This window comes from Triticum urartu, chromosome 6 (assembly GCF_003073215.2).
Source record: "Triticum urartu cultivar G1812 chromosome 6, Tu2.1, whole genome shotgun sequence".
Lineage (NCBI taxonomy): Eukaryota > Viridiplantae > Streptophyta > Magnoliopsida > Poales > Poaceae > Triticum > Triticum urartu.
This window is the reverse complement of record NC_053027.1, coordinates 412,550,992-412,566,945: the sequence shown is the minus strand read 5'-3', so window position 1 is coordinate 412,566,945 and position 15,954 is coordinate 412,550,992. Positions and strand designations below refer to the sequence as shown.

The 15,954-nt window shown below is 44.4% G+C and overlaps 1 protein-coding gene across 1 annotated transcript; it reads left to right on the top strand.

Annotated features, from left to right (window-relative positions):
- The first annotated feature begins 1,956 nt into the window (after window positions 1-1,956).
- LOC125513853 (protein SHORTAGE IN CHIASMATA 1 homolog) lies at window positions 1,957-9,862 on the top strand. Its single transcript, XM_048679059.1, has 9 exons — window positions 1,957-2,360; window positions 2,523-2,606; window positions 2,700-2,789; window positions 2,879-3,022; window positions 3,487-5,432; window positions 6,362-6,569; window positions 7,133-7,864; window positions 7,982-9,472; window positions 9,557-9,862. The coding sequence occupies exons 1-9, from the start codon at window positions 2,067-2,069 to the stop codon at window positions 9,674-9,676; spliced, it is 5,109 nt and encodes a 1,702-aa protein (XP_048535016.1). The 5' UTR covers window positions 1,957-2,066; the 3' UTR covers window positions 9,677-9,862.
- The last annotated feature ends 6,092 nt before the right edge of the window (window positions 9,863-15,954 follow it).

Genomic DNA, 15,954 nt, shown 5'->3' with positions numbered 1-15,954 from the left:
GGCACCGGAGGTGGGCTGAGGAGGGCACAACCCACTAGGGCGCACCTAGGCTCCCTGGCGCGCCCAGGTGGGTTGTGCCCACCTGGTGGGGCCCCTCTGGTACTTATTAGCTCTAGTATTTCTTATATATTCCATAAAAATTCCCCGTAAAGTTTCAGCTTATTTGGAGTTGTTCAGAATAGGTAGCTTGACGTAGCTTTTTCAGGTCTAGATTTTCAGCTGTCGGAATTCTCCACTTTGTGTAACCTTGCATATTATGAGAGAAAAGGCAGTAGAATTATTCCAAAAAGCATTATTATGCATAAAAACATTATGAATAACAGTAGGTAAACATGATGCAAAATGGACGTATCAGGGGTCCTTGGGCTGCCGGTTCATCTCTCATGGGCCAAACAGTTGGGCCACTATTGATCCATCATTGGAAGGCCGAGCTATAAGCGATTCCGTGTTCGGGCAGGAAACCTCTGAAGCCTTGGCGTATCCTCCAAGTCAAGACAAGGGAGTTGGCATGTTTATCGCCTGATGGTAACCGACCATGTGTAACCCTAGGTACCCCTACTGTCTATATAAACCAAAGGGTTTAGTTCGTAGAGGCTAGAACCATCATCCTATTTGTCTAGGGTTTAGTTCGTCCGATCTCGTGGTAGATCAACTCTGTAACTATCATACAAACACATCAATACAATAAAGCAGGACGTAGGGTTTTACCTCTTCGAGAGGGTCCGAACCTGGGTAAATATTGTCTCCGCGTTCCTTGTTCCCCATCGATCCAGGATCTACAACTCGAGACCCCCTACCCGAGATCTGCCGGTTTTGACACCGACAGCGAGAAGAACTGCTTCACCACCAGACCGTAGTCAGGTTGATCAGAAGGAGCACAACAGCAGCATCGTTGCGGCTTGTCCTGGACAAGCTCACGGTGGACATGGCCTTCATGGACGAGCTCGTGGCGAAGGATAAGACAAGATAGAGTATCTTGCGTGCCGGCAGAGGTGCAGGGCAAGTCGACAGACAGGGTGACGACGGCTTGGCCAAGACACGAAGCATGATTGGCTTGACGAGAATGACTAGTCTAGAAATTTGGTTCGGATGAGGAATGGAAACTAGGGATTTGAAGGGTGATAATGAACGAGGCAATAGGGACCTAAGTGCAAAGAACGCAACACTCCTTCCACATCAACCATGCCAGCTATGCATACGACCGTTTCGCATAATGCAAGCAGCCAGTGCAATCATAAGAGCATCTCTAACAGATCCCGTAAAAATGGTCAGACCTTTAAATTTACAGTATAAGTTGAAAAAAACTCACCAAACAAATCCCGTAAAAAAAGTTTACATGCCCCGTATATTATCCCCTGCATACCTCATATTTGGAGGTTTCGAGGTCGTTTTTAAGGAAACCCGTAAACTGGTCAACGCTGGGGTAGGCGGCCTGGCGGCGCTACGCGAGCATGCGGAAGAGCTTGGCAATGGCTATCTGGAGTGCCGCCGGAGCATGCGACCTGCCAGGGCGGCGCCGGATCAGCCGACCGAGCTTGTGGCGGTCTAGCACGGAGCCGGCAGCAGTTACGTGCGTGTGTTACGGCCAGCCAGTAACTGCATACGTGTGTACCGGCCGGTCGGAGTTCGAGTTCATTGGTGCGTGCTTCACGTGGAAGAAGAAACGTGAGGAGAAAAAGAAGGAAAAAACTTTTACCTAGTTTACGAGGTCTTTTTCGCTCGATGCCGCACGGTGCCGCAAATTCGTTTTAGGGACCTGTATACTGTTTTACCGGACGCGTTTTTGCAGGATCTAGCAAGTTGCTCTAACGACTTTAATTTGTGATTTTCATAATATAGTGATCAAAGTGATTTTGCACAAGAGTACAGGTATCGTGCGTGTTTTTTAGACCATTTCCCTCACGCTGATGAGGCACCGCCGAAAGCAATCAAAACCGAGCTGCCCAAGGCCAGAGCACGGTCGACGACATCGCGACGACACAGCGAGATTCAATTTCAAACGTCTCGACATTTCAAACCAAATCACTCGCCTTCCTCCTTCCTCCCACTTCGTTCCCCGCCTCCCAATGCGGACTCGCTTCCTCGCCGCCGACTACTTCTCTCCGGTGCCGGCGGCCTCCTGCTCGGACCGAGCCCTAGCCCTAGCGGCCCTGCGCTTCCCTCCTCTTCCCGTCCCCTCCCTTCCTCCCGACCCGCGTTTTCCGTTTCCTCTCCCTTTCCCCGCCGCGGCCGACCTCCCTGCAGTCAGCATCTCTGGCGACGGCCTCGACTCTCTCCCCATATCCTCCGCGCTGTCCGAGTTCCTCGCGGCCGTCATTCCGCAGCCCCTGCCTGTGCCGACTACCCCCGCCGCCGACGAGGTGAGTCGGCTTTTCTGCGGTGGTTCGCGTTCTCTACTCGTGTTGGTTTAATCTAAGTAGCTCGGATTGGGGGCGCTTCGTATTGTTTTGGTTAATTTGGTTACTCTGTGAGGCAATTCGTGCGGCATTTCTGAATTGCAACGGCCTGGATGCTTCACGCAGGGATTGGATGATTTCCTCTACGACAGGGGCGTGTATAGCAAGGGTTTTAGCTCGAGGGAGTCTGTTGCATTGAAAATTCCTGATGTAAGTGAAGCTTTAATGCTTGTATACCCTGCATTTGTGGTTTCCCCCCTCTTTTCATGTAACATCTGTGAACAATTTTTGTGTTTATTGAAGGGATTGGACGAGATTAACCGCGAGAAGGAAGGGGAGGGAGACGGATCCATATCCATGTCAGATAGATCGGGGACCTCCACTGATACAAAGGTGATTACAGTTTGTTCCTGTGTTGTTCAATTGTGTTGTGACTGTTTCGTAGGAGATCAGTGTGTGATTTCTGCATTTGGTGATGTTAGAGATGGGAACTGCTGAAGGAGCACATATTTGAGGTTGCAGAGGTCGATCTCCCGCAGGTTTTGGAAGGTGCATCCTTTGGTGGTGACCAGTCGGGTGATGGTGTTACCTTATCCTTTCATGTTCCAGATGTGAAAATTCACTTGGTACTTTACATCATCTCATCAAAATTTCCAGCAGTTAGTTTTTTTTTAGAATCTACGTTGTGCTTAGACCTGCAGTTAGTTATAAGAGGCAGATCAAAATATTGTGTATAGAATATCGAGGTTGTGATACTGCTGTTCCTTTACTGCGTACTGTTACAGTTATATACGGAATGGCGTGAAGCAGGGTTCCCTTGTACCTTATGTATCCAGCATGGTTTCAGATGTAAAAATTTACATTCATCTTGCCACTGTTCTGTACAAGTACTATATATAGCAACCTCTATCATTACCATAAAGTCATATCCAATTATGTAAACCAGTTAAGGTTGCTTTCACCCATCGATTAGTGGTTAGTATTAGTATGTTGTCGGTCTGCTTCCCTTGTGTTCTCTTAACTCAAAGCATCATGATATTTATTAATACAATGTGCTCATAGTCCCATCTTCTATTTGAATTTATTGTAGGATTTCATTGATATTGACACTGAGATGACATTGAGATATCCAACAGAACTTGCGGAATCAATTTATCAAGTAGAGAAAATCCCGGTGAAGCATAATGATGATGAGGACCTTTTGTCTGCAAGAAATAGTAACTTCTCAGCGATTGCAGCATTAGATTGTGGTGTAGCAATACCACAACTGGAGGTTAGTAGGCATTCCTGGGAGCTTAATGAGTGTCCCACTAAGGCAGAGGTATCCAATATTTTTCATAACCTTGTCGAACATTTGGGTGAAGCACAAGTTCAGCATCCAGTGTTGAACTCAACTGAGTTCTTGAGATCAACTGATATGGACATGTTGGCCTTTGTTTCCAAAGATGCCCCATGTGCAGACTATCAAGCAGATAAACCAACGACAGTCAAGGCTGCAGTACAAATGGATCTTGTGAGGATCAATGATAATGTTCTACTTGAGAGAAACTCAGCACTATACCCTCTCAAGCCCGATGGGACCTTTTCAGACTTGCCTTGTTCAGTTCTTTTAGAAGAAGTAGAGATCATTGATTTTCCTTCAGAGGATGTCTTCAGAATGCTTGTTCAGTCAGATGCAGCTGAGCTGAATACATCTGATGAAATATTCAAAGACGACTTTTATCAAGCAAGACGTTTCTATGAATCAGTGGTTAGCTCTGAGTTGGTGCTGGTTGACGATACATTCAGATCACTACCTACACCTATTTTAACTGATGAAGATATGACACTGAGGTCTATGGTCCCCCCCATGGGAGAAATACTTAACTCCCTGAAACCACATTCTCTCTCTGCAGCCGACAGAATTTATTTGGACTGGCATCTTTTATTGGGAGGTCCATGCAACCGGGAGATCTGCTCTACCTATGCCAGCATGGTTGAGGAGGTAAAAAGTTGCCAGTTAAACTCTGAGCTGCAAGTCAGTTGTCAGCAGACATCAGCACTTGGCTTTGATTTTCTCGAGTATTTTTGGAGAAGTGCAAAGCACCAAGATGATGACAAACAGAACAATACTTATGTTCCTATCCCTCTACCTCATGATCCACCTGCTGTAGCGGAAACAGCTCAGAAATACAGACAAGAAAGTGATACTGGAGGCCACAGTCACATGAAAAAGTCGAGTTCAGAAAAGGCAACTTCCTTATTCGAGTCAATGACACAATCCAGTGAACTAAATTTCTACTTGAATGTCAGAAGCGGCACCAAGAGAGGAACTAGTGCTCAAAGTATTTCTACTTTGGATATCCCTACTTTAAATGAAGAAGCAGTTTCTTTTCCAAGCAGGCCTAAAGTTGACAAGCTCATAGAAATTCATCCTGTCAGCCTCTCAGATTCTATTCGAGTCCTTATCAAACACATCCATACAAGCTATACATCTGCTTTGCAAGAAAGTGCATATTTGAGGCATACTTTCTCGGATGGGGGTTTAAGCATTTCAAAGCAGAAGCTTCTTGGACTGATAACTGAAGGAGGTTCAGATGGCCTTGATAGTCACTGTAAACACGGAGATAAGATGGAACTCATTGTACTCTATGGATTAAAACAGGTTGCATATTATCTATGTTTCTTTGGTTTGCATGCTGCCCATCTGTACATGAACAACCTGATTGGAAGCTTTGAAAATATTCCCGAGAGATTAAAAAATAGTCATTGTTTCATCGGCGAAGCATTGTGGAAAGCTGAGAAGCATCAGATTGACTCTCACCCATCATTGCATGACATTGAGATGATCCTGAGATCTAATACGTGTATCAGCCAAAAGATCCTTGTAGTTGCCGATAGAGCTTTCTGGCTGCCATTGGGTCAAAAATTAATTTCGATGAAGATGACATTTGTTGAGCTCGGTAAACACCCTGCTGCATCTTACTTGGATCCAAATCCTACAACTTGGGTGCTGGGAGGATTACCAAAATCAGACTGCGTTCTGCTAGATAATAAGTAAGTGCATATGATAAACAAATTATGCCAATTATCTGCTCCAGTTCTTGTTTTACTGAGTTCTACAAACCAAGTTACTTCTAGAAACAAATAATCTGGTTAACCTTGATGAAACAATTTCATGCAACAACAACAACAAAGCCTTTAGTCCCAAACAAGTTGGGGTAGGCTAGAGCTGAAACCCATAAGATCTCGCAACCAACTCATGGAACAATTTCATGCAAGCACTACCAAAATGTTCCATTCCATTTAGCATACAGAATGAGTAAACCACTTAAGGGAATTCATATAAGAATAAGATCCAATCAGCTGTGTCATTGCGGTATTGCAAATTGCAATCCACTTGTTTTTCATGTCGGACCCTTTTAAAAATCAAAATGTTGAAACCAGTTATTCACAAGAAACCATAAAATAGTGGTTATAGTTTTGAACAGGCTGAGTGCTTTGCAACATTTGAACTTCACTGGAACCAAGTCTAAATTTGTTTTCAATCTTGTGAGCAAAGACGCGCATGCGTTGTATGAACAGTTCATGCATGTTTGTCACTTGGCTTTTGTTTCTAACTGATTAGACAGATTAAAATTTACAACTCAATAAGTATATTTGTAAAAGGATTTGGATTTTTCAGAAGGGCCAATGCTTTGGTACTTAATGAGCCATCTTGCATTTTTTGTTCCCATTGATGATTAAACTGCCCTCCCAAAATACTTTTGAGCCTTCACTTTTTTCTATTTATGTGGAGATTTTTTATGGTATATCATAACACATAAATTACAGGACATGCACAAGAGACAAAAAACTTAACTTTTAAGGTGTGAAAATTTGTAATAGAGTTCATTTGTATTTCTAGGTAGATGCCTTTTTTTTTCTGCACACATAATACTTTTAGTGTGACTTGTCAAATATTTATTTTGGTCTCAATTTTGAAGGAACATTCCAGCTTCATTCCCTTTCAGCGAGTTTGGCATCATACTGGAATATGGAGGTCCAAATAAATCATCTACCTTGTTGTGTCTGGCTCCTAAGTTAGAGGGTTTTCCACCACTACATTTCCTCTGTGTCAAAGTGGATGTTGAAGACCCTTCGCTTGCACTTGTTGAGGACAACCCTACAGACCAGGAGTTGAAAACCACATTGGTGATTGTCGATTACTTCTTCACACTTGCATTAGTTTGATCTTCTTATGTTGGTCATGATATTAGGAACTTATTGATGTTTTGGTTTTACCATATGTTGGTCAAGCTGTTTGGAAACTCACTACTGTTTTACCATGCACATGTTAAATATGAAAGGCCACCTGCAAAATGGAAGGTAGATGATTAGAGCAATAATGCAAACTATTACTCCCTCCGTTCCAAAATACCTGTCGTGGTTTTAGTTCAAATTTGAACTCTAACCACAACAAGTATTTTGGAAAGGAGGGAGTATTATTTTTGAACTTCATACACATCTACTAAAATTTGCAGAAATAAGCAACCGGTGATATGCAAATAATTATAGGTTTCTGAACCCAAGTTCATCAATGGCTGCATACTTTTGTTGAGCATTGGTTTTACATGCCGGATCTTGTGGGTGGTGTACATTTCATTTGAATTCTTCAGATTTTGTTTCTGAGACCCTCATTAGGGTGCTACCAATGGTTGATGGGGCAAAACATAAATGCCTACGAAGAAATAAGAATCCGTGCTGATTATTTGCAGGATACGGTTCTGCATGCACTTAAGAAGGATTTGCAAGAGAAGATGAGCAAGATGCGTATTGTTGATTCATTGAACTTTGTGCCAGCAACTACTCAACTGCAAGAACGGCAGGAAAATCTATGCAAACATCTCACTGCTGATTCAACAAAAAAAACACCTGCAGATGATCAACTGCTCAGACTAGAAAATTTGGAAAAAAAGAATATTGTTGATGCACATAATTTTGTGCCTGCAGCTGAAGAGCGGCACATAGAGGAAATGTTGAGCAAAAGAACTGTTCTCCATTCACGACATTTTGTGTCTGCACTTGAGAAGAGCAGCTCGACTTCTGTATCTGCAAATGTGATAAAAGCCCCACAAGACAATCTATCTGCTACTGACTTGCCTTTGAGTGTAAAAGTTGGCAGCATCATTCCTGGAAGATTATCTAACCCGGTGATTGTTGTAAATACTGGAAGTCACGGAAAGAATATGATTTTCTCTCGGAGATCATCTTATCAGCAGATACTATCTTTGGAGAAAGGAGGAATGCAGGTTGTGGAACGAGATGTTGATCTTCCGGTGGACCTAATACTCAGCGCTTCAGTTTGCTTAGTATGGTTTGAGACCAAAATCTTTGAGAGCAATGAATTCACAGCGTCAACAGAAGCATCTAGTATAACAAATTTTATAGAGACCATCGCAACCAACATTCTGATGTCAATTAGTTTCTGTTTCTGTGGTTGCATAATGGTAATTGGTTTTGAACTCCTGAGATTTTTGCTTTTTCCTGATAGAGTCATCATGGTATTCCTGTCTTTGAGTTATATCTGCAGTAACTGAACCGTTTCACTGTTTCTACTTTTGTAGGTCTTTGAAGGTGAAGCTCACTCCCTTTCTTCTGTAATGGAGTCATCTGATTCTCTATATGCTGCAGCTGCTAGTCTGGGCATGAACCTGCAGCTATTCTTCTCACGCACCCCCAAGTCGGCAGATGAGATAATTCTCAGTTGCATTAGGAATGTGAATAGGTTGAATAAAGCTCCTTCTCCAGATATACCTGAATCAGAAAGCTTGGCTGAATCATTTCTCACAAAATTCCCTTCAATCAATCCCTTGTCTGCATACATTATTCTTTCTTGTGGAGGCAGCCTTGTGGAGTTCCTCAATTGGTCACATGAGCGCCGCATTCAGGCTATTGAAAAGTACCTGTTGTCTCCGCAGAGCATTTCTCTGTTCAATGCTTTGTGCAAATTTGGTGAGCTAGGTGAATCTAAGTCTGTAATGACCGATTGCTCTTCTGTAGATTCAGACATCTGTAGTGCATTGTTGCAGTCTCCAAGGAAAAGGAAAAAGTGTGCCTCACAAGCTTTTGCAGTACCAACTAGTGATCGCCTCCATCCCGATCCTCTAAACCGATTGCCTGGTAACTATGTGGAACATAATGTATTCTCACAGCCCAAGTTCAGGAGGTGCTCTGATGTGGAGGATGCAATGCCTCAGTTCCCAGAGGTCTTTATGTTTGATCAAAGTTTGAGTAGGGGAGGTGAAGGGGTCTCTTGTGTACCAAGAGAGCACGATACTGATGCAATAATTGGCAATCAGATCATGAGTGATCATTTCAGCAATGGTTTGACTACAGATATGAGGCATTATGACCGAAGGGCTAGCGGTATGGTCGACACATATGACATCTCTTGGCAACCTGAATCAGTGGGTAAAGAACGAATCAAAAACTCTTTTCCCCCAAGCAAACCATCATTCAATAGAACTTACAGTCATCCAGTATTTCCAGCTGCATTGGAGATCAATGATGATACTGGTGACTGGGACATTCCAGGAGGTACGCATCGCACGTGGAAGGGTGGGGATAATTCAACTGCTTGCAGAAATGAAATGGGCAGCAGATATCGTGAACCAAGAGAGGAAATAATTCAGAGTCCAGGAAGTTCGCTTGCTTTTCTGAAACAGGATTCTGGCTCTCATGCAACTTCACACGGCTCAGGCTGGGAAATGGATTATCTAAGGCAAATGAACGAGAAAAGAAGAGCACGTCAGGAGAGATCAAGATGCAATACACCAGCAATGATGTCAAGCTCGAGGATGAGGGATGGTGCTTCCAAGATTCTAAGTCCTCCACCTATTGATTCCTTCAGATACCGAGGGGATAGAGAAACTCCTTTGAGGGATCGGAGCCCATCTGTTGGGATTCAACGTTATGGGAAAGCCAGAGAAGGACCTAAAGCGCATACCCATAGGGCAAGGAAAGATTTCAAGATGCAATCAAGTGCAAGTCATGAAAACAGGAGGGAGCCGTCCATTGATCCAACATGGACTCCCGTCGACAAGAGAGCGAGACAGGTATATATGCTAACAGACTCTGATGCCATAAAACTGCTGCTAGTGTTTACGCATAATAAAGTTAATCTGGATGATTTTGTGCAGAAACTTTTATTTGCAACTCACGGGAAGGAAAAACAGAGCAAGCTGATCTGGAGAAATCAAAATAGCCCTGGCATTGGGTGTGGCTTCCGGAAAAGATACCGGGAAGAAGAAGGTATGTAGGTTAGAGGTCCTCGGTCCTTGATGTAAATTAGTGGTGATGTTTTAATAATTGATAAAATATATCCCATGGAAATATGTGTTAACAACACTTTTTAGTATGTATGTATGAACTTTGTTGGAGGTAGAATGTGCACAAAGTAATACTCCCTCCGATTGAATACGGTGTCACTTGTCCATCATTTGATAGAGGGGACAGGGAATGTTTGTCTTGTTCATTGTTAAAACTGCAAGGTTCATCTCTCTGGTGTTTGCTTACGTTTGATCTGATTTTTACACTTGAGCGATTATACTGAAAGATGTCTCCCTTTCTCAAGCTCGCTCACCCTAGCTATTTGTGTCAAGAAAGCAAAGCCACCATGTTCGCATTACGTACTGTTCGCTGACTGGATATGCCGGCCAGCCTCTGCAGATATGTTGCTCTACCTTGTCCAGCTACAGGAACGATTTGAAATTGTTGTGACTCGCGTCCGACTTGCTAGCCGTTGCATAAGATTCAAGGCCTCGAACCCACCACCGGCTCGGAGTCGAAATCCGACACCGACTCGTCTTTGTATGAGCCTTTAAAATCAGGAACCGGCCCTCGTGGCAACGCTGACCTCGCGTCGAGTTGGATCGTGTCGAGCTTTATCGTTCTCTGCGCTGCTTCAAACAGCGCGAGCTTTGCACACGGCGACCAAGACCGATGCAGCCCGGAGGAGGCTACGCGCCCCGTCCCAGCACGGCCCCATCCGGCGCGTACTACGTCCACGGCGGCGCCTGCTTCCGCGACGGGAGCAACATGGCCTACCGCCAGCCGCCGCCACAGCAGCAGGAGCAGATGACGCCGCAAAGGAGGGAGGCGGTGCTCATGGAGGCCGGCCGCCTCGCCGCGGAGTACCTGGTGGCCATAGGCGATCTGCCACCACATGCGCTCCAGCACCACCAGCACCGCCCGCCGCCGGCGCCGCTCACCTTCCAACAAGGACCGTTGGCATTGCCCCGGCCGCGGCCGTTCCAGGAGCGCCCGCTCGCGAGGCAACGCTTCGGGTTTCTCCCGCCGGCTTCGCGCGACCTGGGACGCCCGTTCGCTCCCCGCCCGTTCCAAGGCCGGGCCATCGCCAAGCGGCCCCGCCCGTTCCTGGGGCGCCCGCCACCGTTGCATCCAGCACGGTTCCCGACGCAGGCCGCTTTGAATGATGCGCCGGCGGGGGGTGGAAATGGGAGCACCAGTCAGCCGGTGTCGCAGTCGGGTGACACGGATCAGAGCTCCGAGATGAACCAACGCTAAGGCCAGATGGTATTCTAGCGTTTGGTAGTGATATCGGCCCAGCTATATATATGTTCACAAGCCGCACGCAGTGGCACAACTCTGTAGGCTACTATTCATTACTAGTATCCTTCACTTCCTTTTCCTTATTATTCTCATAGAACTCCGAATCTTTTGTGTGCATACACCTTCGGACTGTCTTGGAGGATAGCAAACATATGTAAGATAGCTACAATCACAAAATATTTAGTGGCAAATTAGTGACATGTTATTAGGAATCTATATTGTTTTGGACTTTGGAATGCACGTTTCTGATCACAAGTAACAGATGACCACGTGGTTTTGATCTACTATATGGGGTTCTGCTTAAGATGCAAGGCAGAACAATGGATTGCACCTTCGCATTGTCTTCGAGGATACCACACATGTGTAGTACAGCTACAAATCACAAAATACTTGGTGGCAAATTATTGACATGTTATTAGGAATATATATTTGTTTTGGAAGCACGTTTCTGATCACAACTTTGAACAGATGACCACATGGTTTTGATCTATATATGGGGTTCTTATCAAGGATTTAATATTACTCAGTAGGAGACTCCACTAGTAGAAAACAGGGCTTTCGTTCGGGTCAGATAAGCCCATTAGTCCCGGTTCTAAAGGGTGCGATGCCATTTAGTTCCGGTTCGAGATTAGACCTTTAGTCCTGATTTGAGACATGTTTCTTCGAGATGTAGTTATATTACTACATCTACTAGTTAGGAAAATTAAAAAACTTAAATTTGGACATGTTTTGCAAAAAAGTGTCATGAAAAAGTAAAACGGCTATAACTTTTGCATACGATGTCGGAAAAAAATGTATAATATATCAAAATGTTCAGCATGAAAATCCACATCCGATTTTGACAGCCTATGGCCTGTTTGAAATCTTTTAGAATCCTCAAATTCTAAAAGAAAAAAAAAGTTATGCTCAAATTTCAGTTTTTTTTTAATTTTGGTTAAATCTGGTCAAACTATGGTCAAACTACTTATTCAAGAAGTATTAGTGTTACTAAAATAATTATTCAAGAATATTAGTGTTACTAAATAATTACTACAGTTTTTTTGAATTTTGGTCAAATCTGATCAAACTACTTATTCAAGAAATATTAGTGTTACTACATAATTATTCAAGAATATTAGTGTTACTAAATAATTATTTCAATTTTTTGAGTTTTGGTCAAATCTGGTCAAAGTGTGGTCAAACTACTTATTTAAGAAATATTAGTGTTACTACATAATTATTCAAGAATATTAGTGTTACTAAATAATTATTTCAATTTTTTGAGTTTTGGTCAAATCTGGTCAAAGTGTGGTCAAACTACTTATTTAAGAAATATTAGTGTTACTACATAATTATTCAAGAATATTAGTGTTACTAAATAATTATTTCAATTTTTTGAGTTTTGGTCAAATCTGGTCAAAGTGTGGTCAAACTACTTATTTAAGAAATATTAGTGTTACTACATAATTATTCAAGAATATTAGTGTTACTAAATAATTATTTCAATTTTTTGAGTTTTGGTCAAATCTGGTCAAAGTGTGGTCAAACTACTTATTTAAGAAATATTAGTGTTACTAAATAATTGTTATTTTTTAGAATAATAGTTTCAAACTCAAACAGTGAAACGTATGACTTTATGCGATAGCTAAACTCATGAGGGTTAATAGGATTGACATCTTACTATTGTCAGGAAAACAACAAGTGCAGACTTGGAAACGAGGGGGAATAGAACCTGAAAGTTTAGCGTGCTCAGGCTGGAGTAGTGAGAGGATGGGTGACCGGCCGAGAAATTAGATGATTTGGAATGATGATGGGTGATTAGAGATTAGAGGTTAAATAGAGCAGTGATGATGGGTGATTAGAAATTAAATTGAAAAATAATTCAGAAATTTGAAAATAAAAAAAATAAAAAGTTAAAAAATCAAATTTTTTCGTAAAATTACCTTTAGTCCCGGTTGGTGTTACCAACCGGGACTAAAGGTGGAGCTCCAGACAGCGGCCACGTGAACGACCTTTAGTCCCGGTTCGTGTAAGAACCGGGACTAAAGGGGGAGGCTTTAGTAAAGATACTTTAGTCACGGTTCCAGAACCGAGACTGGAGCCGCAAGAAATTTGGTAATGTGATGAAAGAAATTAATAAATCTCGTTCTCGCCTTGAGGAGCTCATGTCTATGAATGCAGACCGCAAAGAGATAAGGGAGGTCAATGATCGTTTGAATGAACTACTGTACCATGAAGAAATGTTGCGGATGCAGAGATCTCGCATTGCTTGGCTGCGTGAGGGAGACTGAAACACACAGTTCTTTCACCGGAAAGCGGTCTGGAGAGCACGGAAAAATCGCATCAAGGCCCTTGTGGATGACGCCAGAGTTACCCACAAAGACCATGAGTCCATGACTGCTATGGCGACTTCTTATTTCGCCTCACTGTTCGCCGTAGATATGTCATTATGTGCTGATCCGGTTATTGATTTGATTAATACATGAGTTGCTAATGACATGAATGTCCAGCTATGTGCAGAGTTCTCGGACAAGAAGATTGCAGATGCACTGTTCCAGATAGGGCCGCTTAAAGCCCCCGGGCCAGATGGGTTTCCTGCCCGCTTCTTCCAGAGGAATTGGGCGGTCATGAGAGAGAACGTAATCAGCGGTGTGAAAGAATTCTTCAGGACGGGCGTAATGCCGGATGGGGTGAACAACACCTCCATTGTTCTCATCCCTAAGGTAGATAACCCAGAAAAACTCACCGAGTTCAGACCTATCAGTTTGTGCAATGTCGTTTACAAGGTAGTTGCTAAATGCTTGGTTAATCGGTTGAGGCCTTTTTTGGATGACATTATTTCACCTGCTCAGAGTGCTTTTGTCCCTGGACGACTGATCACTAATAATGCTCTAGTTGCTTTTGAGTGTATACATCATATTCAGCAAGAGAAAGACCCGGAAAAAAGTTTCTGCGCTTACAAATTGGATCTGTCCAAAGCTTATGCCGGGGTAGATTGGACCTTCTTGAAGCGAACGATGCAAAAGATGGGTTTTGCTCGCCGGTGAGTGGACTGGATTATGACTTGTGTCACCTCGGTGAGATATACAATTAAATTTAATGGGACCCTCTTGGATTCGTTTGCACCGACGCGTGGGCTTCGGCAAGGTGACCCTCTCTCCCCGTTTTTGTTTCTTTTTGTGGCTGACGGGCTCTCGGCTTTGTTGAAGGATGGAGAAGATAGGGGCAACTTTACCCTGCTAAAGGTGTGCAGACGGGCTCCTGGTGTCTCCCACTTGTTGTTTGCAGACGACACGCTTTTATTTTTCAAAGCAGAGGAGGAACAAGCAATGAAGGTCCATGAGCTACTCAACACGTATGAGAAAGCAACGGGGCAGTGTATTAATCCGGCCAAATGCAGCGTACTGTTTGGTAAATCTTGTACCGAGAACAATCAAGAGAAGGTTCGTGCGATGCTCCATGTCAGCCTAACCACTTTTGAGGAAAAGTATTTGGGCCTGCCTACCCCGGACGGGCGTATGTCTCGGGGGAAATTTCAGAATTTGCAGCCGAGGCTTCTCAAGCGGATCATTGCATGGGGAGATACGTTGTCACTGGCTGGTAAGGAGATTATGATCAAGGCTGTTGCACAGGCGATCCCAACATATATTATGGAGGTTTTTAAACTCCCAATGTCAGTGTGCGTTGACCTCAACAGGATGGTGCGGAACTTCTGGTAGGGTTCGTCTGAGGGAAAAAGGAAAACACATTGGACAGCTTGGCCGAATATTCTTGCACATAAAATGAAGGGCGGCTTGGGGTTTAAAGACTTCCATCTCTTTAACCAAGCCTTATTGGCGCGACAGGCGTGGCGACTTCTTTCTAACCCTAACAGTTTATGTGCGCAGGTCCTTAAAACCAGATATTATCCAGACGGTCGACTTGAGGACACTGTCTTCTCGGGGAACGCCTCTCCCATGTGGCAGACCATTCAGTACGGCCTCGAGCTCCTCAAGAAGGGGATTGTATGGCGCGTCGGCGATGGCCGGAATATACGCATATGGCGTGACCGTTGGCTCCCAACGGAACCGACGGGGCAGCCGATCACGCGGCAAGGGACTTGCCGTCTTCGGCGGGTCTCAGAGCTCCTGGACGAGTCCGGCGCCTGGCGTACGAATGTGTTGCGACAGTATTTTCTCCCGGCGGATGTCGCGACCATCACCAGCATTCGCACGCCACCCCACATCACCGACGACGTTATCGCATGGGCCTCGGAGAAGAACGGCATCTTCACCGTTCGCTCTGCATATCGCCTTGCCATGGACGAGCGCGGGCGTCCATTGGCGACCGCAACGAGCAGGGCACCGGATGGTCATCGCGCCATCTAGAAGATCATATGGGGGTGCCCTGCTCCCCCAATGGTATGAGTCTTTGCATGGAGGCTGGTTTCCAACTCGCTCGCTACTTGGGCAAATAAATTCTCTCGACACCTCGAACTCTTTGATGTGTGTCCCCTTTGTGGTGTGGAACGAGAGGATGGTTTCCACGCTATGTGCAGGTGCCCCCTAGCGAAAGAGTTGTGGCGTGCTATGGCACGTGACTGGCCCATACCCAAGGTGGAGGACGGCATGCACACCGGCCCAGAATGGTTGTTCTCACTTTTGGAACCGCTATCTGATACTACACGTATGATTGTCCTCATGACAATGTGGCGTGTGTGGTATGTGCGGAATGAAATAACTCATGGCAAGTCCCCACCCACAACGGAAGCATCACGTAGATTTTTACAAGGCTACATCAATTCCTTGTTATGCATCCACCACTGGCCCCAAAGTAACATGGAGAAAGGGAAGATGGTGGTTCAGGTTGATGCTTTGGCGCCACCACAACATGTACAACAGAAGGCCGAAGTGTGGTGGGTGTTACCTCCAGCCAGCTGGACAAAATTGAATGTTGATGGTAGCTATGTACCAGCAACAGGAGCAGCTGGAGGAGGCATGGTCCTGCG

Coding starts and splice junctions, on each gene's coding strand:
- LOC125513853 (XM_048679059.1), top strand. CDS start 2,067: ATGCGGACTCGCTTCCTCGCCGCCGACTACTTCTCTCCGGTGCCGGCG. Junction 5,433..6,361: donor TGCGTTCTGCTAGATAATAA/GTAAGTGCATAT, acceptor TCAATTTTGAAG/GAACATTCCAGCTTCATTCC. Junction 9,473..9,556: donor TCGACAAGAGAGCGAGACAG/GTATATATGCTA, acceptor GATTTTGTGCAG/AAACTTTTATTTGCAACTCA.